Source organism: Neodiprion pinetum, chromosome 6, assembly GCF_021155775.2.
Source record: "Neodiprion pinetum isolate iyNeoPine1 chromosome 6, iyNeoPine1.2, whole genome shotgun sequence".
NCBI classification, from domain to species: Eukaryota; Metazoa; Arthropoda; class Insecta; order Hymenoptera; family Diprionidae; genus Neodiprion; species Neodiprion pinetum.
Window position 1 is genome coordinate 51,791 of NC_060237.1, and position 26,173 is coordinate 77,963.

General features: G+C 44.2%; 1 protein-coding gene across 9 annotated transcripts in view; it reads right to left on the reverse strand.

The window, feature by feature from the left end:
- Window positions 1-26,173, reverse strand: part of kug (kugelei) — a 235,591-nt gene that overhangs the window by 23,961 nt on the left and 185,457 nt on the right. For all 9 annotated transcript variants that reach the window (XM_069136825.1, XM_046633697.2, XM_046633696.2 and 6 more), the window contains exons 4-6: window positions 18,618-18,724; window positions 17,681-17,885; window positions 7,682-7,743 (exon numbers count right to left, since the gene is read on the reverse strand). In XM_069136825.1, the coding sequence (XP_068992926.1) occupies window positions 7,682-7,743; window positions 17,681-17,885; window positions 18,618-18,724 (374 nt within the window). The remainder of the gene's footprint in view (window positions 1-7,681; window positions 7,744-17,680; window positions 17,886-18,617; window positions 18,725-26,173) is intronic.

A 26,173-nucleotide genomic window follows, 5' to 3' on the forward strand; every position in this document is an offset into this window, starting at 1 on the left:
CAAGACGCTTATTCCATCGAGGTCTAGGGAATCTAGAAAAAAGCCGGGTCAAGTTTTACGAGACACGAGACCGGAATGTGAGAAAAATTTCATCCTTCTACACATTTCTGTACGCGTCCACGTTTACGAAAACATTATTGATATTTACATTTTGCAACTCTCTTCCACGCGCGGGTTCACAAGGTGTTCAAACCCACAATTCGATCCCGACAGTGATGGCGACGGGAACGGACTTGATTATTAATAAAAATTGAAAGCAAAAAGCCTCACGAGCCTCGGATATTCCGGTCGCATTCGTCTTCTGTACAATACATTCAAATTTGACGAACAGTCACGTCTTCCCATATATCGATAGCAATTCATTTATTCTTGTGCCGAAGGGAAAAAAGCCACCACCAGAACCGTGCTTATTCTATTGGTACTAATGACAATATCTGGCGATGTAAAAGTCCCTGTTCAGCAAAATGAAAGATTAGGAGAAGAAACAGCCGCGGGAGGAGGATGAGACTGCATTGAATCGCTTCTCGAGGGTTGAAAAGGGAAGGGATCGTCGTCCAAAAATTCTTGAAAGCCTGGAAATCCGTCCGGAGTTGGGCTGTGATATATTCAGGGAGAAAAGGTGGTTAAAAAAGTTTGGAGGTGAGAAATCGGGCCGATTAAGACGGGCGGTACGGGAAAGCCGCCTCGTTAGTCGAGGCCCGGGTTATAATGCGTACGCATACGTTACTATCAAGTTTCGCCGGTATTTTATATTCTCTCGCATTACTGCGAAAGCAGTAACCTTCCAAAAACCGCGCGTATACGCTCTGTGGAAATGATTCTAATTGCGGGCCGCGAAGCGTGGCTGTCCTACAACCACAACTTTGGATAACCAAAATCGAAATTATTTTCGCCCCGCACCTTCGCACAATCGGATCGCGATTATCGCGACGCGTTTTCATCTCGCCTAATGTGAATGTATACAGCTCCCTGCGTCTACCTGCAGCGATATTGCTGCACCATTGATATACGCGCACTCGTCCTCGACGGCAGCCGCGGGAAGCCCCCGCTTGCCTTGCAACCTTCTTGACGCATCATCCATCGCCGCGTAATAAGCAACTTTCGAGGGTTCCCCAAGAAGCTGAGGACTTTCGAACGGCTGCAAGGCTTTAACTGCTGCATGCACGTTCAGTGCTTCAAAGATCGATATATTAGACATTCACTCGTTGAGACTCATACCCGTTCCAAGTTGAACGAAATTTTTCAGCAATTCCCTAAGAAATTTTCTACACCAACCAATTACCTAGGCATTACTTTCCATCAAACGTACCGTTTCGAATTTTTTATTCAGGCTAACGATAAACCAAGGTCGGACAAAATTTTTGGGCAAGATTTGCGGCGATAGATTATTGAAAGAGGGAAAGACTAACGATCTTCAACATTGGGTTATAATTTCGGAGGATAGTGGGCAATGAAATTCATTAAACAATCCTCGACACGTACCTACGTACTCGCATGTATACATATAAGTCAACGCACACGACTCGGCGCAGCATCCCGGAATATAAATAATTTGTTCCAGAGACCCTCGCTCGCATGAATATTTCAAATTCGACTGAATACATTAAGCCGCGGTGGGTCGGTGGCGTAGAAGAACACTGATTTTGCGGGGCTGTCGTACGTAAGAATCCTTTTCCTGGATCACAGCGATAACATCGTCAGCGGCTAACGGCTAACGGCCAATGTCGTCGTCGGCCAAGAAGTCTTGCGCGATAACCGCGCGGCGCAGAGTTTACGTTATATATATATATATATATATATACATACTGGAATATCGGAGTATAAAACTGCCGGTGAAAATTACTCCCCATTATCCGTCCCCTTCTACCCGTAGTCGATAATCGAGTTTCTCGCGATTGGAATATGTATTCCTATAACAAACGGCAGCTTTCCCTCGAGTCTTGTACATTCACGAGTGTACGGAGTAGCTGCTGTACTCGATCTCTACTCGCCTTGCACAAATCGCGATCGATCATGAGCTAAGGACTCGAATCCGAAGTCGCGATGTGTACGGAGATGTCCGCCTCTTTTGCGTTAATAAATAACCGATACGCGGCCTATGCGATTGTAAGAGATTAGAGAAGCCAAATCATACCGCGCGCCCATACATGTATACCTTATAACCGTTAGATGATACAAGATGCAAAAAGAGGGTTGAAAGGATGATTTAAAATTGCCCGGATTATTACGGCCGATGCCTCACGGGTGCAGCTGCGACGCGCGTTGCAGTCATTAGCATGTGAATTTGCGCAATCATCGTGGCGGAATTTCACTTCGCGATAACCGGATGCACCGAGTCGAGACGGAGGCACCTCGAATCCATCCGTCTTGGAGGTGAGATCCAAGAAAGTTCGCGGATACGGGGGTCCAAGGTTGAGACTTGTTACCCCTAACTAAGTTAGAAACACAAACAACTAACCTAACAACCCCCATTGACAGCCTGCAGCGGCTCCAGGCGTGTATCTCGAGGTTCGGTATACCAGACTTCCGCCCCCAGAGTCATTTCCCAGAATCTGGGCAACAATTTAATTAGATTCATCTTACCTTCGAATTCGACAGAACTATTGGCGAAAGTTGGGCGGACGCAAGCCACTTCCCGATGATTCGATCTGCGCTTTGGCATACAATACATTCTTATCCGTAACACCGGAAACCGGCTGACCACCGAAACTTGGGTCGGGGATTAATAACGAGAGATATGACACCGCGCGTGTCGGCACAGCGATGGGTTGAAGAGAAGATTGAACGAACGTAGCGGGGAGAAGAAGGGAAAGGCAAAGAGTAAAGTAATCAATCGAAAGTTTGTTCTAAACTCTCGCCACCGCGGGACAACCGTAACGTACGTATACCTATACGTATTCAAGTTGTACGTACGTATACATATACGTATAACCCACACCTGCGATCCGGCCACCTTTCGTCATCACGGGTGAACCTGGAGGAACGTATCGAACTCTATAAGTAAACTACGAAGCTTACATAGGTATGATACACTGTTAGAAGCGGCAGAGTGTCGATGACCCAGGGTTAGCCTCGTGCAGAGGCAGCAAATGATGAGGGGGCGTCAAAACCGGGTATAATAGAGAGAGAGAGAGAGAGAGAGAGAGAGAGAGAAAGACCCCCCCCCCCGATATTGTCTGTCGGCGTGGAAATGAGGGAGAAAATCACATCCTATGGGAGATTGAAAAGTAAAACGGTATAGGATCCTCCGGCAGCTATTCCCCGCGGAAGATTCGCGCGTGCATTTCCCAGGAGAATCTACTCTCTCTCCAACGCGACACCTCTCCATACTTCTTCCTTCGTTTTTGCAGCGCAGAAATGAACCGAACTACACCCATTGAACCAACAGGGAACTCCAACTTCCCAGGCAGTAGTCACCTTCCACGATTAAAGATATAAACCGCAAAGTCAACCATCTCCGTGACGTTGCGGAACATGTTTCTCATGAAAGGTTCGGTTTCACGGTTTTCTATATTCGTGTCAACGGTATAAGCGTTCGATGAGGGAAGTTTCGGTGCTCGGTCAAGATTTTAAAAGAAAGAAAAAAAAGAAGAAGGAAAAGGTGAAGAAAAATAGAAGGAAAGCAACGTTCAGTGCTGGCGACAGACGGAGTAAAACAATAGACAAGTAAACTCCGAATCCGTAGTACGGCGGCGTTTTACACCTTCCTTAAACAGAATCCTGCAGGGCGCGTCCGCACCCCCACGTAGTGTGCCGCTGACAATGTATCCCCGTCGTTCATTGTCAACTGATTCTGCAGGCCAACGATTTGAAGCAGGTGTAGGTGTCAAGTCCGTCGTGGTACTTCCGGTTCTCAGAATTCGGTACTTTTTCCAGCTGCTCTTCTACGTATGATAACGCAAAATTCCCTACCTGCGCTCGCTGTTATATCAAGCGATAAATTTGTACCCGATTACCATTCGTTGGAACAATATGAACGATTTTTTTTGTCACTGATCAAAGTTCGGGCAGCTTCGTTGATCTCTCTCTCTCTCTCTCTCCTTCTCCCTGTATACTTAGATTTAGCCTACCTTTAACTAGTCTTAAGTTCTTTCTGTACCTTGCTGTTATCTTTGTCCAACATTGCTATGGATAATAATAAATCATATTCTATTCTATTCTATTCCCTCTCCCTCTCCCTCTCCCTCTCCCTCTCTCTCTCTCTCATATGAATCGGTGGAGGAATATTCACGGTATAAGGTACGTGTAATGATAATTCGGTGAAAGTTGGGGAAAACCAAAGTCAGACAATCGATCTTCTCACCTATAAGCAATGCTACTGTTTATTGGTGAGGGCACTGGCGTAAGGAACATCGCGTTTTATTCCTTTCTGTTTTATCCGTAGTATACGTACATACACCGCTACATAATGTGCCAATATTGCCTATGTAATAATTCTGTAGCGACATATTGCGCGTAAAAGTGGATCTTCCTAGGTATATGCTTCACCCGCAGGCTAGTGCTAGACGGGATACATATAGGTACACACTATACAGATAAGATCACGCTATACAGATAAGATGTAAAACAGGGAAGGTTTAAGGTGTTGGGAAAATGAAAGGAGTAAGATACGCTAGTCGTCGTGGCAGCTGCCAATAAAACAAAACTTGAGCATGGATATGCAAAGTGCGGATGTCTTGTTGTATACAACGTAAAACCACGCAAGCGATACGAATCGCGAAAGTTGGAACTCTGTACGCGAACAACTCTGCCACTCGACTTATGGAAACACCGAAGAAATACGGAGAGGAATTAGGTTGCAGATAAAGAAGAAATAAAAATCAGTTGCAATCAATTCTTTGAATTTGACGTGAATAATGGACTCGTTTGTAAAAGAAGAAAATGTTGCATTATACGTATACTACAGTCCGAAGATGAAACGGAGCGAAGAATTTCTATCCTCTGAAAAGGAAAAGCTTCGCCGTATTAAACGATGAAAGAGAATATGGTTGACGAATTTTTCACACACCATGCAAAGCTAGAGAAGATGGCGGTATTATACAGTCTTAAGAAAAATATTGAAATTGCGGAGTGAAATTATTATATATATATATTATACACATATATATATATATATTTTTTTCTTTTTTTGCGATAAAAGTGACGTTCGTATTGCGTTATACGTAGCCAATGCGGTATACTTCGTGGGATAGGTGGGTGAGTACAATTCGTGAGTGGCGCGGGAACACGTGGAGTTAGTAGTTGACAAAATTTTACGATATCACCCCCGACGGCGGGAAGTTGAGGGCATGGCAGAGGGCGGATGCGACTTCAACGGTGGCAGAGACTTCTCTCGTTGGACCGTCCGTTTACTCGACGGTGGGCGACTGACATGGGTGTCGAGGGCGACGCGACAAAGGCTTACCAACTCCGAGGGAGTTGCCCTTACGCATTCGATGCGACAGCAGCCTGGCCGAAGGAGGCATTCGTGACTCGAGCTGCGACCTTCTCTCTCTCTTTCTCTCTTCTTCTAATGTTACCTCACTTATTCGTCTTTCGTTTTTCAATTCTGTCTCGTCTCACCCCTTGTGTACCATTGTACACTTTCACTGTCATCTACTGGTATTGTTTATTTTTATTTTTATTTTCAACACCATTTTTATTTTTTTTACCTACTTTTTCAAGTTATTTGATTTATTATTATTATTTCATTATGATTATTGTTATTATTATTTATTTTTTTCTCCCGTTTACATACGTGCTTTCTCTATTTTCTGTTCTTTGGTGTATCCTGTATTACTTCTTTCTTACCGTGTACTTGTCCAACGTCGTTATGGTCATAATAATCTCTAGCTAGCTCCCACACGGAAATCAGATCCAGATTACGATTACAAATTCCATGTAAACTGTTCTTGTTTTGCTCGCATTGTCCTTATTCTTGTTATTATTCCGTATACTATCCATTTATAGCATTCTTTGTTACGTATCAAGTCATTTTCATTTGAATTTCCTTACTATGTTGAAATGCATTCCCCGGTGGACTAGGCCCGTATGAAATTCATACATTGCTATCATTTAGTGTTTAAGTCTATACGCTTCTACTGTACCCCAATTGTATTTAATAACACCATTCTGTTACCACCTTATGCATGCATATGTGAAACTACGAAAAGGCGATAAGGGCAATCGAATAAATTAACGGACGAAACTGGACAAACACGAGGCTAAATCATACTCGGATCGCTAGTGATAAGTTTACATTATACATATCTCTATATTACTTTTACACGTATTACCCACCTTTTATACAAACAAGCACGACTTTATCATATACACAATAAGAAATGATAGTTCAAGCGATTTTATCAGCCGGTTATACGTTGTGTTTTTCTTTGTTCGCGTTCTTCTATTAAACATTGACACGGAGATGTGATGTCAAGGAGATAAACAAAATTGTTTATTATTTTAATTTATTTAATTGTATTGTGATGGAAAACGGGCATTCCGTTGCATGTTATTCCTCGATGTTGTTCGTCGTTGTACCTTTTTCTTATTTTTGAAATATCCTATCGAGTGTCAATTTTAGGAAACTGGTGTACTTGTACTTTTATACTAGAAATTGAATAGTCTTTTAATTTTAAAAACAAAAAATATACCATCCAACATTTAGAAAAACCAAAGCTAACCTTCGTACCTCCGTGGCGCATCCACTTAATAAAAATTCGAGCGCGCCATGTTCCGTCCCCTTGAAAACCCTACAGCTCTCGTCTGAAACTTTTTTTGAGATTTTGCTTAGTTTTTGAGAAAATCGCCCTCGTCAAATTAAGTGCCCCACCCTGTATATAAGATATAAATATCCGTACAAACACTTGTAATAATATAGGTACTCGGAGCACACCGTGCAGGTAGGGAACTCGTAACGACTCTGGAAACGACAAAGACGGCGCCGAGCTGCCGACCGCGGCAGTGGCGTACACTGTGCGGCAGAGGGGCGATTAGATACTCGGGAAATGCGTATAATTAGTGAATTAGTAAACAAACGAGTGAGGGGGGGGGGGGGGGGGGGGGAGAAGGGAGGTACGCCACCAGTCGGAGAGGAAATAACGTCTCTGGACGGAGACTCCGTGCCGATGCAATTACCGGGTGTTACCAAGTCCCTCTAGTCGGGTGAGTGCATGCTCAGAGTATAGGTATAATCAAGCAGCCATGCAACAGCCGGCAACCACCCTCCGATATCCCCGGATATCGCCGTGCTGCACTTCTCGACATGGTTGCAGATGCGCTAACGAGCTGCCGTGAACCTGAGACCGACTATCCGCTCCGGAAAGGGTCTGCGGGAACGCGAAACGCTCAGCAGCGATGCCGACACACGTTGCAGCGCTAACTGCGCCTCTGCGAGAATTAGAGACGCCGCACCGTTAGATACACGTACGTTTATGGATAATACGCGCCGTTTTCCCCAAGCAGAGCGAGACTCTGACGAGCCTTTTGATTACTCCGCTCTAGCGATGTCGGTTCGCAGGCTTCTTCTCATGTTCGATACGAGTATTTTTCTTTCAGGAGATATCACCGACTGCCTAATCACCCAGAAGTATCAACCCCGCGCATCCGTTTCATCGTATAGGCAATTTGCGTACGGATGAGTCCCCCGTTAAATGAAAAAAACGTTAAGGAAAAATTTCGCAAGAAATATAATGCTTACCTCGAGGATGTGTTCACCCTGATTCTCGCGGTCGAGTTTTCTCCCGCTGGTAGTGATCAGGCCTGTAACAGAAAATGCAATTCAAGAATAATTTTGTTAGGCGTTTAAGTAACATAAACAAAAAAAACTTTTACGAAGCAGCGACAACGGGCAGAATCCTTGCGAAAAAAGTGCATAGTGCACGATTGTTATCTGCACGGTCAAAGTGTCGCGATCTCGGTTGCTGCATTGCGCGTCGGACACGTGGAGGAAAAGGAAGAGGGAGAAAGGAGAAGTAGGTATCAAAAAGGAAAATAAAGCCTTTCCCACAGCTGCGTCACCCGAGGGTGTTACCCCGTTCCACGAGCTCTTGGTCATGCCCTTACACTCTTCTCGTCTCTCGCTGCGGCTGAAAGGGCCGTGGATGTGGAAATACAGGGGGTGGTAGAGCGCTTCCGGATGAGACGTGGTAGCGAAAGAAATTGACGGTGGGGATTATTTTTTCCAAGTGTCGTCGGGAGTTGTGCCAATTAATTCGACACGTGTGCTGAATCCAAAATCCTGCATATATGGGAACTGTGTCTGGCACTGTTGTTGTGCATACGGGAGAAAAGCTTTACGGCACTTGACCGTAATTCCTGTCCGTGACCATAAGCTCTGTGATCCCTAAATTCCTCGCCCGCCTTCCGAACAAAGTCCAGTTCCCGACATACGAGCAAATTCCTGAACCACTTGCGCTCGTAAAACCGAGCAACCCTTCACCCGGTTGATGTTTGAAACCATCTTGTAACCATACTTCGCTATGTTTTCAAATATTTCAATTGCATTCTGCAATTTTTCGCCTTCGTCATTCTTTGCCGGGTTCTCCGGCGCTCGGAACATCTAGGCGACAGCGCACCCCCGGAATTGAGTATTAAAACGGTATTCCGAAAATTCCACAAATTGTTTGCAAAAGCTGAGCACCGTGTCGGCACAGAGTTCGGGCGTTGTTCACGCTCGCGAAGCCAGAGTTTGGGTAATTCTACAGTGCGAGGTATAGCGAGTCGAGGAGTAGACTAAAGTTTGCGGCAGTATATGTACGGCAAGGGCTTCGCGCTAACCTGCTTAGCCTGTTGGTTATTGAATGTATAAAACGGCTAGACTTTCGGGGTTCCCCGGAGGCCTTGAAGCCCGACGAAACCCCAGAAATTGAGAAAATGTTTTACGACTAGGTATAGTCAACATTGCGCGGTTTGCATATTCCGAGCCTTTTTAGGTACTTCTTCCACGGACGAATAGAAAATGGGGTAAGTGAAAAGCAGAGGGCTAATTTTATATTGAACAGAATCGTTACATATTGTAACGATTTAGGCGTTACGTTAATAAAATATGGATCCGCGAGTTTACTTATTATCAAATCAAAGGCGTGAACAAAAATATCGTGATAAATGCTTTTAATGCAATATACGTGTTTCTTGTTTAAAGTCTGAAACAAGACTGTTTTTACAATAATATCGGTTGGCGCAGCAACCTTATTCTTTTTAAAGACATAAGAGGTTTATAAACGTCTTTTATCTATGCTGACTACTAGATCATTAAAGAGGGGGCAAAACGGGTGATTTCACCCTTTGTAACACTACTCCCCCCCGAGGAAAAGAGTCGTCCCGACTCGGCAAAGATAAAACAATTATAAAAGTATTCTAGTAGTCAGTGCTCAAAGGTGAGTTGGAGCTGTGGCTCTAAAATTTAAGAACTCCCTTTTTTACTATCTGGCATTTGCCCACAGTCTCAAGGTAAACCACAGAAAACCTTGAGCAGATAGTTGAGCGTTAAATAATCTCAAAAATTTATGTGCCATGTTTTATAAAGGTTAGTGTTATTAAGTGTTATGTGGCTTCATGAATTCAAAGTTATCCGCAACGGCCCAGATTGATGTCGGGAAGAAATTCGATTTTCTTCATGAAGGATCCCTCCGAAACAGGTTCGGATGAAAACATCGAAACGGGAACCGACAATTCCAGGGCCAAATAAGACGAAAACAGACTTCTCTTCATATGAAATAAGGAAATCGTGGGGTGACTTCTTTAGGAATAGTTCACCCTAGAGTTTTGGAAGGACAAATGTGAGTGATGGTATAACAATTCAAATTCACTAAGTGAATTTGGGAGAATACTTGAATAAAATAAATTGAATATGTATTCAAAAGAAAAGAAACGATCTTATCTGAATTATTTCTGCATTCTTCTTCAAAATAAGACCACCAGTCATCCTCAGGAATCGGGGAAAGATTGGATGGGAAAAGGCTGTGTCAAGTAACCTGAAAAAGTACTCACAAAAACTGACACTTAAGGTTAATAAAATGTGAAAATCAAGCAATCGCTCATCGACCTCGAAAAATAATCGTGGCTCTTTTCACATTAATAAACCAAAGCCTATCCGACACAAAAACTCGATTCTGAAGAAAAAGGTTTTAGAAAAACTTGGTTGGCTGTAGTTTCTACAATTATAACCAAAACGGCAGCTGATAAAGAAGAAAAGGTTTGATTTACTAGCCAATCCTCATGAACCTCATGAATAGTTCTGAGTAGCTCTAAAGAAATGCTCGATTCCTCCTCACGAGAACGGAAGAAGTTTCTGGGGAAACTCGCAAATGAACAATCAAATCTACTCTGAGCTCAGACGAGCGAATGAGAAGATCGAAATTTTTCATCAATAAATGAGACTTGAAGTCGCGAAAATTTACCTAACCTTCGACGAGCATCATTTCCCTGACAGGCAATAAAATAGGTTGGGAATGCCTGTCACGCATAACCAAAATAATTCAAAGAAAGAGGTTAACTCCAATGATAATTTTATATAAAAACGTCTGAAACTAGTTCCTCAAACCAGCCTCAGAAGAAGAGTTAGTTTGAGGATTGAGGATTTTCTTCCCCAACCTCTTTATCTCTTCTTCGCCAATTATAGGAGTCTGAATGCGAGTTTTGTATCATTTCTCTACTATTCTTTTTAAGTAAAAAGCAATGATTAGCATCATGTCCTATTTTATGACAAAATAAACACGTTACTACATTTTGATCTGTCATAACTGCGCCTCTAATTTCGTGTTTGTTACTGTGATTCTGAAGAGAACCACGATTTACACGATTATAATACTTGTTATTATTTTTATTTCTATAATTTTGAGGTTTTGATTCCTCCGAGTGTTCAAAGCTTCGTCTTTCTGAGGTGTTTTCGGACACCTCAATCCGACGAAGCTTGTTCAGCCCAAAATATTGCTTTCTCATTGCCTCCACCTCGAGGGCTTTGGCTGTTGCCTCCCGCAGAGAAGTGAGGCCTGACGTTCCAACGGCCATTTTAATCTCTGGATCATTAATCGCATTCAAAAAAGCTTGCGTTGCTAATAAATTACGAGACGGCTCGTGATCCGGCAAAGCTATACGAGAAAGCCGTTCAATGTCCTGACTAAGAGACGCGAGGTCTTCGTCTCGTCCTTGTCTTCTTGTCTGTAACTGTGCCGTGTACAGTTTCGTTAAGTGGTCATTTCCATACCTCAACTTTAATGCAGAACTAAGTTTTTCATAATCAGAGATTTCTTCCTCAGACAACGCCGTTAAAACATTCAAAGCCGGCGTTCGAAGACAGGAGGCAAGACTGTGGGCCCTCATGGCGGAGTCCCACTGATTATGTTTAGCAATTGTATTAAACTGGCGTTCATAATCTGCCCATGGTATTTTTCCGTCAAAAATTGGCGGTTTCAAAGGATAAAGAGGTTTCTCATTAATCTGAGAAGCAACCTCAGGAAATCTTGAATTATTTAATTGATTAAAATGAGAACATCGAGGTCGAGCTTGAGGCAAAGGCTCGGAAAAGCCAACCTCATTATTAACCGTTACTCTACCAATTGGGGATTCAACTACTCCCCTAGTAAAAGGCACAGACCTTGAGTCTCGTACATCCTGGAACTGTCCTGGATGTTGGACCTGTCGAACAGCGGGAACGGGAACAGGAGAAGAAACAGGAGAGGGAAGCGGCGTAACGACTCTGGAACCTCGTGGGGTGACAGCCGGTTCTCCTGAGCCATTCACCTGATGAACAGTCTGAAGAGCTGCCACAGTCGTCCGGAACAGTTCGTGCAGACTAGTTTCGGATCGTTCTTGTGCTTCTCTATCGAGCCTGCGCTGTTCCAGCTGTTGTTCCTGTTCTCTTCTTCGCTGTTCCAACTGTTGTTCTTGTTCTCTTTTTCGCTGTTCCAACTGTTGTTCTTGTTCTCTTTTTCGCTGTTCCAACTGTTGTTCTTGTTCTCTTTTTCGCTGCTCTTGTTGATCAAGAAGCAGCTGAAGAAGTTGCTGTTGTTGGCGCTCAGCAGCCTCTTGCTGTTGAGACATGATCTTCAGCAGATCAATTTGAGAGATTGTCGAAAGAATTGGAAGAGGGTCCACTGAAGGCGATGGAATTGTTTCAGGGACCCGCGGATTCTCCATAACAAAAGGTTCTTCTCCGCTACTTTCTCTTCTTCGTGAGCGCGTCAAACGACTGCTACTCATAATTAAAGTTCGCGCACTGAGTTGATTCAATTAATAAGAACTCAAGATCCCGCTTCTGACACCAATTGTAACGATTTAGGCGTTACGTTAATAAAATATGGATCCGCGAGTTTACTTATTATCAAATCAAAGGCGTGAACAAAAATATCGTGATAAATGCTTTTAATGCAATATACGTGTTTCTTGTTTAAAGTCTGAAACAAGACTGTTTTTACAATAATATCGGTTGGCGCAGCAACCTTATTCTTTTTAAAGACATAAGAGGTTTATAAACGTCTTTTATCTATGCTGACTACTAGATCATTAAAGAGGGGGCAAAACGGGTGATTTCACCCTTTGTAACAATATCATGCACAGGCTTCAGCAGAGACGGGGAATTTTAACGTTCGGTTTAAAGAAGAAGATGAGGAAGCGGAAGAAGAAGAAGAAGAAGAAGAAGAAGCAGAATAAAAGCGACAAACGAGCCTGCGGGATTTCATTATTTCGAACTTTCTTGCCCGTGACGTGAGATAAGGTCGTTGCAGAACGCGGCTAGAACTGGCGAACCGTGAGACATCGGATAAATCGCGTCTGCCCACCGATAAACGTTATATACGAATCTTGTAACCGCGGCTGGGACCCGGAAGCTCGGGTGTTCTTGGGCGGAGGAAGGCGGACGCAGCACGAACCAACGTCGAAAAAGCAATCGGAAGTAGGTGTATAAATTTTGCGAGTAGAAGGATGACTCGACTCGACTTGACTCGTAACTGCGTTATCCAATTAATTACGCGAGTTTCATTCCCGCTTCGCTGCTTCCTTCGGCACCGCACGGAAATTATTTGTTTACCTCAAAATTACGATTCCTAACTTTCGGAAAGAACCCCGACAAGGAGTGGCTTGAATCACGGCGTAACTTGGCTTTCAGACAAACCAATCTTCGCCCGGTTTGATCGTAATAATAAGATTCTAACAACTTTATAACTCCGGAAGCCAAGTTGCGCTTCGCGAACGGTTTCGCGGACGAGCCGAAAACTCGCAACTTCCGACATCCTCTCCGCGATTATTGCAGTGCCAGTCATCCGGGTAGTTAACGCTGTCAAAAATCGAACGCCGCACCTCTCCATTTATCTCGTTGCTTTATCAAGCTTCGCGTGGATCGAAAATGCGAAAAATCGAGAATGTCTGACTCGATACAAACTGTGCAAGTCACAAATATTCGCTCTCGCGTAATATTTTTCTCTTACATAGTTTCGCCGAAAGAAAGTTGAAATTCCCACCCGTCCGGGTTTCGATATCGAACGATGTTGACTGTATTGTCGAAGCTTCGTCATAGGCGAAGTTGCCTCGTAGTTTTGTATTGAACCTTTTTTTATTAGTATGAAGGATAGAGGTTGAGGTTTTCTTGAATAAAAAAACTCTCGCGTTTTGAGCCATCGAATTATGAATGTTTATTGGCTCTTGTGGGAAAAGCCTTGCGGCATAAAAACCCACGACGTATGAACGTTTATTTGTAAACGTATAAAAGCGTGTGTCGCACACGTGAATGTGTCGATTGTGTATATGAATGTGTATATGCCTGTTACAGCCCGTTTGACTCATGCCACCGCGATCTCGAGTGCGTTTCGTATTGCGATTTTTGTTTTATTCGATTCGATCGAATTTCGTATGATTTGCATTTGCCTTACTCCGAGGAGCGAGCGTATATGAGAGTATGTTTGGTCCTCTCGTGTCGGTAGTACACCAAGAGCGCTTGGGCTCGTTGTATGATGAAATGGTGCAAGACCATTGGTACGTGTGTATGGGCACTAGGTCCCGTGTAGAACGAGAGACACTCGGGCCGTACTCATCTACCTTGCTCCGTAGAGCGAACGTGTACGAGAGTATATTTGGGCCTCTCGTTTATGGTCGTGGTACGAGAGAACGCACGGCGTCACTGACGATCGTCACTAGACGGACGACCGAACTGGACCGCTTTCAAAAATGCGTAATGCGCGCTCGCCTCCTCGTCTACGTGAGTTTTGGCATCCCTGCGGAGACGAGTCGTTCGAGCGCGGCTCGCATGGAGATCGCAGTGACACGGGCACAAACGACGCTCAGGCACTGAACATTGACCGAAGAGTACTCGACAAGCTAATTAAATGGTTAAGCGCCGCTGGGCAAGTGATTATATCGAACGGGATCACCACCGGTTTCAATATCAATGATGAGACTCTCAAACCCTTTATATAGGGCACGGCGACGTCTTTAACGAGAAGTACCGCGCGGCCGCAGCTCCGATAAAACGTAATAAAACGGTGGTTGATGATCGGTTGTAATAACGCGCCGAGAATAATTCATTGCCGCAGAGTGTAATTACGCGAAGTATACGATCGTCCGCCGCTAATCCTATAGAGAGATAGGAGAGAGAAAAGAGAGAGAGAGAGAGAGAGAGAGAGAGAGAGAGAGAGAGAGAGAGAGAGAGAGAGAGAGAGAGGGAGGGAGGGAGGGAGGGAGGGAGGGAGGGAGGGAGGGAGGGAGGGAGGGAGGGAGGGAGAGAGAGAGAGAGAGAGAGAGAGAGAGAGGACACCATCCTCTTTGCGAATTTAAAGGATCCCCTGATCTAGATCTCTGATCATTTTGTCTTCTTCTGCTTCTGTCGAATGCAATACATCGGCCTGATGTTTCCACCCCCCAACCACCTGGAGTACGTATGTTTTCGATGGACACCACCATCGAGAAGCGGCAGGCGAAAGTGGTATGCCGCGCATTGCGCGAAAGGAATTTCACTCAAGATTTTGTCACATTCCGGTAACATAAATCACCTGTCAAATTGGAGCTACTACACCGGTATTGCATTTGACGCGGCGATTTGCATACGTTGAGACGTTCGCCGTTTTTCCAGAGCCTTGGCTCGTGCAACCTCGTTGTTGTTGGGACTTGTTTTGCCCTTTTGGCGAACAAATTTATAGTAACAAAAGAATCGAAAGGAATCGCTCTCTCTGACAGGGAAGAAAATGTTCGGGTTACGCCTGGTCGAAACACCCTATTTATTTGGCTGAATTTTGGATCACGGAATCGGGCAGGTCGGCAAATCCTCAAGCAAATGTCATCGGACACGGATAACTCGGTACCGTGGACGTTTATTTGCTTCACCGTTGCTGCAACTATATGATCCTATTCGAGTTTTATAACAGCAAATTATCGACCTTCTCGGACAAGAAGACAAATTTTCGCCAAATATGAATTTTAATCAATCAATTGCATTCCATGCTTTCGGATATAATGGTTTTACAAACAACAGAAAAGTAAATTACGAGAGATAATGATTTGAACTAAAAAATTTCCTTTTTGTAAATGCAAATTCTGGAAATATTTTGGCGCGTGAATTTGATGCGAAAAGAAGCCGAGTATTCGAGCGAGTCACGTGGACGCGCCTTAAATCACGGCCGGCCTCGAAATTCACAGTGAATCCGTTAGGCGCTTTGCTCTACATCTACTGCTGACCGCTCGTCAGCTCGCGAATTTATACCGAAAACCCGGTTTGATCGGGTTTCGTCGCTGCGCAGCCGCTGCCGCTGCTAACGTTGAAGATGGAAAAGGCTTTATGCCTTGGTTAGGCTAGGTCCGTTCGTCGTGTCAAATTGTGCGCCGGGTTATCGTCGGTGTGTCCTGTCGAGGCCGTATGTCTGGGAACATAACATCAAACGGATATTGCAATGTATAATAAGATTATTAATCCTATTCCTTTTCACGGGGTTTCTTCTTCTCGAATTTATGTTCTCTGATATGGTCGTCAAGAAAGAAAAAAAATTGATAAATAAACAAAATTGCACGGTGAGAGAAATGGGCACGAAAATTCAGCGAAAACTCGGGAGATTCGATCAGCCACATATGGCTAAGGTTACGTATTTCACACATCTAGACGTGCAGCCTGAAAGTACACGGTATATAACTCACTTGTCTCAGGGTGTGAAAATGCATGCCAGGTTATATATCAACGGGATGAGGCGGTGTGCGACAGGTATGTGCAACGAACTTCGCAATATGCGCTCATGGTAAAGGGACGGCGGGGGAGCTTCTTCTGCGATATATTATCTACGCGCCTTTCATACATACACATACGCGCCCCTTATAGCCAGACATACCGCAGGCACCTTTACGCTTAATTTTCGAGAGTAACGAAGTAAGGACTTGCCGAGGAACGGATGACCACTTTCGATTTGCTGTTTCGATAAGTGCTCGAAATTCGTTTCTCGTTCCTAGTGCTTGGTGACCGTAGCCTGAGTCTCGCGTTGTTGAATAGCCGTAATTTTGTTTTGTTGAGAATTTTGAGTAAGGTCCCGGTTCCGATTTGAGCCCTTTTTTTCGAATTTGAGTAAAGCCCAAATTCCGCTATACAGGGTATGAGTCGTGGTATCGTGTTTGGCAGTGTAGCCTCTCGCAAATTCCTGTAATTGGATGTTCGGAATCATTATTTTGGCAATTTTGCGAAAGTTTCGAATTCGGATGCGTTGCGATTGCGTTTAGTTTAAATTTCAGTTTAAAGTTCACTTTGAAATCACTATAATATCAAACTTGAATTCTCGCGGTGCGAACATCGGAGTAGATAATATTTCAATCCAACAATCGTTTGCCCATTTCTGTGGAATGGGCGTCGAACAAAGGGATATTCATCGAATGCGAGTGAACTGTTGTTAGTAGAGAAGGGCATTTTTTTCACAGGATTGTAGGCGAGATGAGGTAACGTTGTACACGCGATGCGGCGCGCTTCTATAGGGGCGGTTAGATAACCCGAGGACCTTGTTGCTTTGGAACAATTCATTCGCTGGTGCCATTTTCGTCGGTCCGTTGACCGTCCCACGCGTTGAACACGAACCTATAATTGTTGCTGCAATAACATCAGCGAGTATTCTCGGCGCCGTTGTCTGCCCTCGTTATATTACCAAAGGTTATCGCCGTTTACGACCGATCGATTATAGCGACGGAGCTGTGAGGGCGCAAGGGCGTCGGCGGAAATCGGTGCTTGTTACGTATCGTGAGTGAATTTCACCCTTATTTTTGGCCGCCGGAATGCGATTTGCAGCAGGATTAAAGGAAAAGGATAATCAATTCGTGCTCACTCTCCGGTCCTTCGATTTTCCACAGCATTCGGTAGAAGTGACGTTTATCTTCCCTGTAGTCGCAGTGCGAAAATATACGAATGTTACGTCGTTATAACAGAAACGCGGAAATAATACTCCGTAATAAACAATTTGTAATCCTTATAAGAACATGGTTCTCCGAAGCGATTCGTAAGAAAAATAAGATGAACAAGTGATAAGGTGGGAGAGGGGGCAACGCGTTGAAATATCGCGATGGGGATGCTACAGAGGGTGGGTCAAAAAATTTGACTAGAGATGTACGATCGATTATTCGTCTTATATTAGATACGAAGTGATTTATCCAGAAGCTCGAATTGGTTTCGGACAGAAACGCATATTCGTCTTATAAAGGCTGACGCGAAGGCGCTAATTGGGCAAAAGTTGATTAACAGACTCACCCGTGGTTGCGTTGATGAGAAAATAACCCTCCGGGTTCCCGCTCGTTATGGAGAAGGTGAGCTTCTGGGGCGAAACGTCCTTGTCGAAAGCCCGGACCTGGACCACGCTCACTCCGGCCGGCGAGTTCTCGGGCACCGATGGATAGTAGACGGGCAAATCTGTCAGCGGCGTGTTATCGTTCTCATCCAATACCGCCACGTAAACCTGTACGAACATTGCCTCGATGAAATCCTTTGAATGAAAATCCAGAAAATCCATGCGTTCATGTTTACACCGGTGCGGCGGTGTGCGAAACACTGTCGTCTACACCGAAAGCTTGCAAAATTCCGCCGCAGAGAGAGCTGATGTTGAATTTTCGCAGAGTTTCAGGTACGTCAACACACGCGACCCGAGGTCTTAATTATGAAATTGAGTCGTAAGATTCATCGAGGAATTGTCTGTGTGCGTGCGTGTGTGCGCGCGTGTAACTACTCACGGACACGGAGAGACGAAGCGCGAATGAAAACGCGGCTGACATCGAGAAATAAACCGTCGCTCTATGTCCGATTGGAAATTCGATACAGCGAGAGATCGATCGGTGGTGATTACTTACCGTGCCGGAGATAATTGGGCATTATACATCGGAGCACCGCGCCCGCAGTGTCTGCGTAGACAACGTGACTGTAATAATAAGGTGTAATCTCTCGCTCCGGGTAGCGTGCGGGAGGTTAATAAAATACTCTACGCATATACGTGTACATACAGCGTGTCGATAAATACGATTGAGAATTTTTACAACTGGGAGTATAAATTATCAGCCCGGGTTCAACGGCCTCGATCGAAGCAAGATAGGATTGCTGCGGCGCGAATGGAACAAGAGTGTTGTATACCAATGAATACTCGTCGATACAATTAGGTATGACTTCTCCCTCGCCTTCGTATTCTTCCCCTTCTTACCTCGACCTTTGAGCTCAGGGGAACGACTCCGTGATCCTGGGCGAAGACGGTGATCCAGTAGCCGGACTTCGTCTCGACGTCGAGGACCACCCTGGTCCTGACGTTGCCTGGAGGAACAGAGAAACAGAGTGACGGTTAAAATTTACGAGATTACAAGGACACGACGAGGTGGACGCAGCCGGCGTCTTAAATTTAACTACCGCGAACCGAGATGTCGATTTCCTCGAACGGAGTTTCCCTTATCTCTGCCCGAATGGATTCCCGGACTTGAATACTGAACGGGGGGTCCCCGTTTAGCGTATGAATATTGAATCTTGCCCGCATTACAATATCCTTAATATGCTGCTCGGTGAGAGGCTGCACAGAGGTCGGCAGTACGCTCCGTTTGAGATAATGTATGTATATCAATTATACAACTCGCTTCGCTCTCTTCCGCCTTGTCCGATCACCACCGCCCCAGCTTACGGGTGAGGTGCGCAAATTTTACTCACCACCGAGACAATTACCATTCCCCGGCTCGTCAAAGGCTTCCATACGAATAAATTTGCTCCTCTTGCTCTCTGCAGAGATGCGTTGTGCTAATCTAGGGGCGTCTTGGCGGATCGAGGGGTGAAAAATAAGAGGAAATTAAATCTTGATTCGGTTCGAGCAGGCCATACGGATTTTACTTGGAATCGGATCGTTCGGGTGTTCCGCCTTCAACGAGGTACCGTTACATCCCGAATCTCTGCCGTGTTAAATATCAGACGAACGATGACAAGGTTCCACCGCCGTGTTTCTCTCTGCTCCCAACCTTTTTGTTAACAATGGGGAAAAAGATCGGCGTTCTCCGCTCTCCGCTCTCCTCTCACCGCTCTTCTCTCTCCACTCCCCTGCCCCTGTCTTCTCTCACAGCTCATCCACTTAGAATCACAATCGCAAATTAAATTTTAACGCCAAATCCTTGTCCGCCCGCATTTTGCGCCAAATCGACTGCGATCATGAATCTCCGGTCGAGATGCGAGAATAAAATACGTATCTTTACGAAACCAGGCGTGTTTCATCTCCGGAACGACTCGATTCTCGGGATAGCGATTTAACGAGTCGACGAGAGCAGAAATTTTGCACCCGAAGTCATTTACTTAATCAACGTCGAAGGCTCTTACGCAATTTTCCGATGTAACATTGAACCTAGTCTCGCCTCTCTCGCAAGTTCAACACGCTGTACAAATTTGATGTCCAACGTATATTTCACAGCGATTCACTGGAAACAATTTTATGATCCGTTATCGGCGTTATGTCCTGAAACGAATAATTTTTTCACACCGACAATTATTTGGTAACGCTAGACCGAAATCATTTTAAAACGCAGATTAAGTTCAGGCAGAAGATCACGAATCATCATGTTCTGCACCGCCGCGGAGCGATAAAAGGAGAGAAAAACACAGCACGTGTCAGAGGGTGCAATAAATCATTTCACCCGAATGAATATATGGCAATATCCAATAAAGCATAATTACCTACCCCGCGATAGGTATCTCGTTGCTGTTACTACAATTAAGATTTATCGTTCACGTAGCGTTTCAAAAAGCGATATCTCGTAATAGGGTTGTTAGAGACGGAATAAACGCATTTAACTGGTGAATTATGCAGATCAAAACTGGCTCGATTTATTTCCCACACCACCGAAAGTAATTCATCAAAACGATCGACAGGTATAAAAAGAGACGTAGAATAGTAAATATATATATATATATATATATATATATATATATATATATATATATATATATATATACATATATATATGCATATGTATATGCATCTGCCATTTGTCAATGCCCCGTTGAGTATACGAGGTGTGTTCAAAAAGTAAGGTGACTTTTCTAATTTCGCGGGCTATGTCCGTTCGATCTTCGATTTTTTTTTATGTTATGTTGGTACACTTGTCCCGAACATCTGTACACAGTTTCAAGTGTATAGCATGTTTAGTTTGTTTTTGACAGATACAAAGGTGAGACGTATTTTGGTGTGCTCGGCGATTTTTTGCTATCAAGAAAAATGGATCGAAGAATTTGCATCAAATTTTGTGTAAAAAATGGAATTAAGTGCTCCAAAACACTTGAAATGTTGACAGTGGCATACGGTGAGTCTACTCTTAGTAAAAAAAACGTTTATAAGTGGTACAAGCTCTTCCAAGATGGCCGAGAAGATGCCAATGACGAACCTCGCTCTGGACGCCCCAGCACGTCAACAACAGATGAAAACGTTGAAGCAGTGAAGAAAATTGTTTTGGAAAATCGTCGAATCACTATCAGAGAAGTTGCTGAGGATGTTGGCATATCGGTTGGCTCGTGCCATGAAATTTTTTCGGATGTTTTGGGTATGAGACGTGTGTCAGCGAAGTTTGTTCCGAAACTGCTTAATTTTGACCAGAAGAATCGTCGCATGAGCATCGCTCAGGAGCTGTTGAATGACGTCAATGATGATCCTGATTTACTCAAAAGGGTCATAACTGGTGACGAATCATGGGTATATGGTTATGACATCGAAACCAAAGTCCAATCGTCCCAGTGGAAGAGCCCAGGAGAGCCAAGACCGAAAAAAGCACGCCAAGTTCGATCAAATGTCAAGGTTTTGCTCACTGTTTTCTTCGATTACCGTGGCGTAGTGTATCAGGAGTTCTTACCAAAAGGTCGTACGGTCAATAAAGAGTATTACCTTGAAGTTATGCGCCGTTTGCGAGAAGCAATACGAAGGAAACGTCCGGAATTGTGGAAAAACAATTCGTGGCTTTTGCATCACGATAATGCACCTGCTCACTCATCGTTGCTTGTGAGAGGTTTTTTGACCAAAAACAACACCACAATCATGCCTCAGCCACCATATTCACCGGATTTGGCCCCATGCGACTTTTTCCTGTTCCCAAAACTGAAGAGATCTATGAAAGGACGGAGATTTGCAACGATTGAGGAGATAAAGACTGCATCGCTGGAAGAGCTCAAAGCTATACCAGAAAGTGCTTATCAGAAGTGCTTTGAGGATTGGAAAAAGCGTTGGCACAAGTGTATTATATCTGAGGGGGATTACTTTGAAGGGGACAACATAAATATTGATGAATAAATAAATAGTTTTTCATAAAAATATAAAGTCACCTTACTTTTTGAACACACCTCGTATATATATATTTTATATGTATATGCATGTCTTAAGCTCGTGTACGAATTTCGAGGTTGTGGATAAGATTTATCGAGTGATAGGTTTGCGTCAAACCTTTTGATGTGAAACAAACATCTATAGCCGCACGTAAAACCGATTTCTGGCTTGGCGACGCGTCGCCATGCGCAATCGACTGTGCGACTCTCTTCCCACTCGATCCGGCGTTAAGCCATCTCTCTCGCCACACTGAGCTCGGATACCTATAGTGTATACTCCATAGTGTATACAGTGTTGTTTACTACGGTACACATAACCTGTGTTTTACTTAAAAACAAATTATTTTTCTAATAATAAAATATGTCTGACGGTGATAATTTAGAGAGTGAAAGTGATCAGCCTTCTGCGAAGGAAGAAAAATCACACTATGACACACTATCAAGTCATCAGTATGTTAATTATATTTTTATAATTAAAGTGTGCATTTATCTGTGCATTGAGCACGCGTATATTTGGTGTGCTTTAAGCGCTGGTAAACGTAAAATCTACTCGCTTGGTAGATTAAAATTCACATAAATTTCATTGCATATAATGTTTTCAAATTGATTATTGATTTTAATTAATTTTAATTTCATTCTAATTAAAATTAATGCATTAAAACAATTGCTTAAAGAATAAATTTAATAAAGACTGACAAAATTGTATTTCAAAATCAGCCGATGGCGTGTAGCGCACGAATGTTTTTCTATTATTACAGAATAATGTCGACATACATACATAACATACATAACAACATATATTATCTACGACTGTTAAAACTTTCGGCAAAGCGTTGCAAGTTGTTCTTCTATGTTTTTCCTTATCCTTTCTTATCTACTTTTTATTTTCCTCGCCGTTCGTACTTTCTTATTTTTAGCCCAAAAATCATAACGAGAAAATTCGTCACAGTTTATAAATAATGGGGGGGGGGGGCAAAAAAAAAAAAAACTTTACGCATTCATACCTGAAGGAGACATACGGCGGGGCGAAAACTTTCAGGAGTGGGGAAGTTTCAAAACCTCTGGTATACGTATAATAGGAACGGCGATAAAGTGCTGGTGAAAGAAAAATTTTACGTTAACATTTTTCCTCGTTTTCTTCCCCTCCCCCGATCCCTTTTCCTCCCTGACAGATTCACCAAATTCATGGACAATACAACGGCACGGAGTAGTTACCAGCACGTTTCTTGGTTTCTGCGGAGGAGCAGCGAAAAGGAACAATCTTTCGCCACAGCTATCGCACACGTATAAGTATAATCGCTGAAAACCGAACGGTAGAACTTTATCCATTTTATATTTTTCACCCAGGAACTTGTAAAGAGCCTCGGAGGTACTTTTCCGAGTTATCAAAACGATTTTTAATACGTTAAACATTTTTGCACGGCGGCGAGAGGGGGAATGGGTCTGGAAAAAGAGTTCTCGCTTTTGTATTGACAAAGCCATCAAGAACGTATTACAGGCCGGGTGGATGGAAGGCATGGCTGGTATAATGCAGCGAAGATGCCATTCGGTACTCGCCCCGAATAACGTCGCGGAGAATAAAGACACGTGGAACGGTGAAAAGGAGAGAAATAAAAAAGATCCTGTGAAAAACCCAGGATCCCAAAACAAAACGATCGGTCTTCCGCCAATATTATCCATACATACATGCTGGTCATTTTATTAATAGAGTCAGGTTATACAATGCCAGACGATTTGGAGAACGTCTTTACTTGAACGCGAGAAAGTTACAGCTGCGGAAGAGCCGTCACCTACCTCTGCATTCAATACCTTACACGTACAGACCGATATGTTTACATTGGGCGTGTTCGGATATTGACTGAAAGTACTGTCAGTACTGAAAATAGTATAGTCCAAGTGACGTATACTGTAGATTTTCAGTACTGACAGTACTTTCAGTCAATTTCCGAACACGCCCTCTACCTACCTACGAGACGTACTTCATATCCGCGTTCGCACTTGCATGGTCATTAACTTTTTGTGATTCAAATATTCTCAACAATACATTTTTGTGCATATGAAGAAAATTAATTTCTCGCTTGTCCGTGTGCAAACTGCAGGCTCGAATTAACAAATTATCGTAGCCAAAGATCACCCGAAAAATATTAAATCGTACGCCACTAACAATAAGTCGACGAGACGCAGAATTTTACTCGATCACTCGTGACGTGGTTTCGAATCTTGCGCCGTATATCCGTCCTAATGTACTAATGTATCATGGCGATTGGCATGCGAGAAAGAAGATAAAAAACAAAAAAAAAAAATACGAATAGAAAATAATACAGACGTAACGATGACGAGCATAATGGGTATAAAGTGGAAAATAAAATAAATTGTGAGTAAGGGGGCGGAAAAGAATTCGGTGAATAGATCGCGGGCACACACGCATGGAAACCTTCATCCTCCCCCTCTCTGCTGCTCTCATCGCCACTCCCACCCTTCGTTGGTATTTCGGAGAATGAGATGTAAATTGCCTTCTAAATTACTACATTGAATAAACTTCCCCTTGTCATCCACCCAGGCTGAAACCACCCTCTGCTCTTCCCTCTCCTCGAGAGTTCTTCCTCGCCTCGTTCTACCCTGACGTTATTATACGTATATCGCACCCTCGCTGTTTCTTTTTTTTTTTTTACATTTTTCTCAAGGCATACGCCGGCAATTGACGTGTGGGTGGATTGCACGCTTACATTTCTGTTGGATTCCGCCAAGAAAAACCAGACAGGGCATAAAAGTTCTGGACCACTTGGCGTGTCGCTTCATCGATAAGTCCAACCCTCGATCAATCGAAACTTTGATTGACAATAGATAGTGCGGATTCAAAAGCATGCCGAGAAGACGGAATGGTTGTGAAAAGCGAATGAAATCAGTTTTCCAGCCTCCCCCTATGACCGGGTCAACGGATCACTGTCGAGGACTTTTGCGGGTTACCTCAGTTGTTTGTTAACCGAGCCCAACCTGATCTGACTCAACTCTAAGGTCTTTAAAGAGGATAATTCCGATCAACGAAAGGCGTCTGGTGAATTTGGCGAGGCGATGCCCGAGCGGCGGGAAAATAGGGGACCAGAGCGAAGTATGTTTACCGCCGATTGGTGAGTAACGACCCGAACGTCTCTCGGGATACTCGATGACAATTTAGTCCATTTAAACTGGACGAAAGGTGGGAAGTAGCTCGGCCATCCTTATTTAACTAGGATTAACTTTTTGCCACGGAATTCGCCGTTTTTTCTCAATTGCGCGATTTCGATTGACCGCAATTTGGACCGCATGGCGGCAACGTCACTAAATATTTCAAGGCGCACGCAGAGAGGCGCCCGCAGTCACCGTCCTTCTTACGTTTCAACGTTTTAATTAAAATGCGAACGCACCGCCAGCCATACATCCTGTACGAGAAGCGGAAGGTAGCGACGCGACGGCAGTTTGCGAGGAAATTTCTTTTTTAATTATCGAAACGAGGCCCTCGTTACCTACACTCACTCTGTTTAATAAAAATGAAACAGGAGTCATAATTCGTCAGCGGTAAAAATTCCGCTACGCCGCTACGAGGACCGTGTAAGAAACGTGTAAACAAAGGGTAAGGACTCTTCTCCCTGTGCCATTCGAAGCGCCGTTAATCATATTCTGATCATATGATAGGGTCTCATTGTCGCGCGGAAGGCGCCGCCCGCTGCTCCAACACTGTTTTCAAACGGAACCTCCCCGGTATCTCATGCCGAACGAGAGAAGACACGGGAAAAGTTTCTCCGCCGAGTAATTGGACTGACAAATAAATGTTGAGGACACAGCCCAATCGCTCCTTCCTCTCGCTATGCTCTCAACTTTACGCTTCCGCCGCGACCGGCAGCAGCGAGGTGGCTGACAAAATTTTGTGCGCTTGCGGATTCGGAAGGGACGCAAAGAAACGAACGCCCGTAACAAAACGCAGATGCAGAGGCTGCAACAAGGGCTGCGAGCAAGTACGAGACGAAGACACCGATCCTCCGGACAGAGCCGGCGAGAGAAGATGAGCCTGGGTTCCGGAAGGCAGAGACCGCGACGAGTTATGTCGGCAGTAAGGGCTCCGGATCCGCCTTGGTCGTGTACCTTCATCTTCCGCCTCATTCTTCCTCGGTTCTTACCCGAGGTCCCCGTCGCCTCTTATCCCTCCGCAATCTCCTCTTCACCACCACCATCACACCGCCCGCGTTCATTTCCACCCGGCCACACCCCTAATTTTCCGATACACCCGCCGCCACTGGCCTGTCTCTGTTGTCACGCAGTGGACCAAGTGCTCAACAGTGAGATACCTCACCGACGTTTTTTCCTTTCTCGTTCGCTTCGAATTTTTCTACACTTATGGACAGCCGAGGACTTTCACAGGATAGTCCGTCCGATCTGGTTCGATGT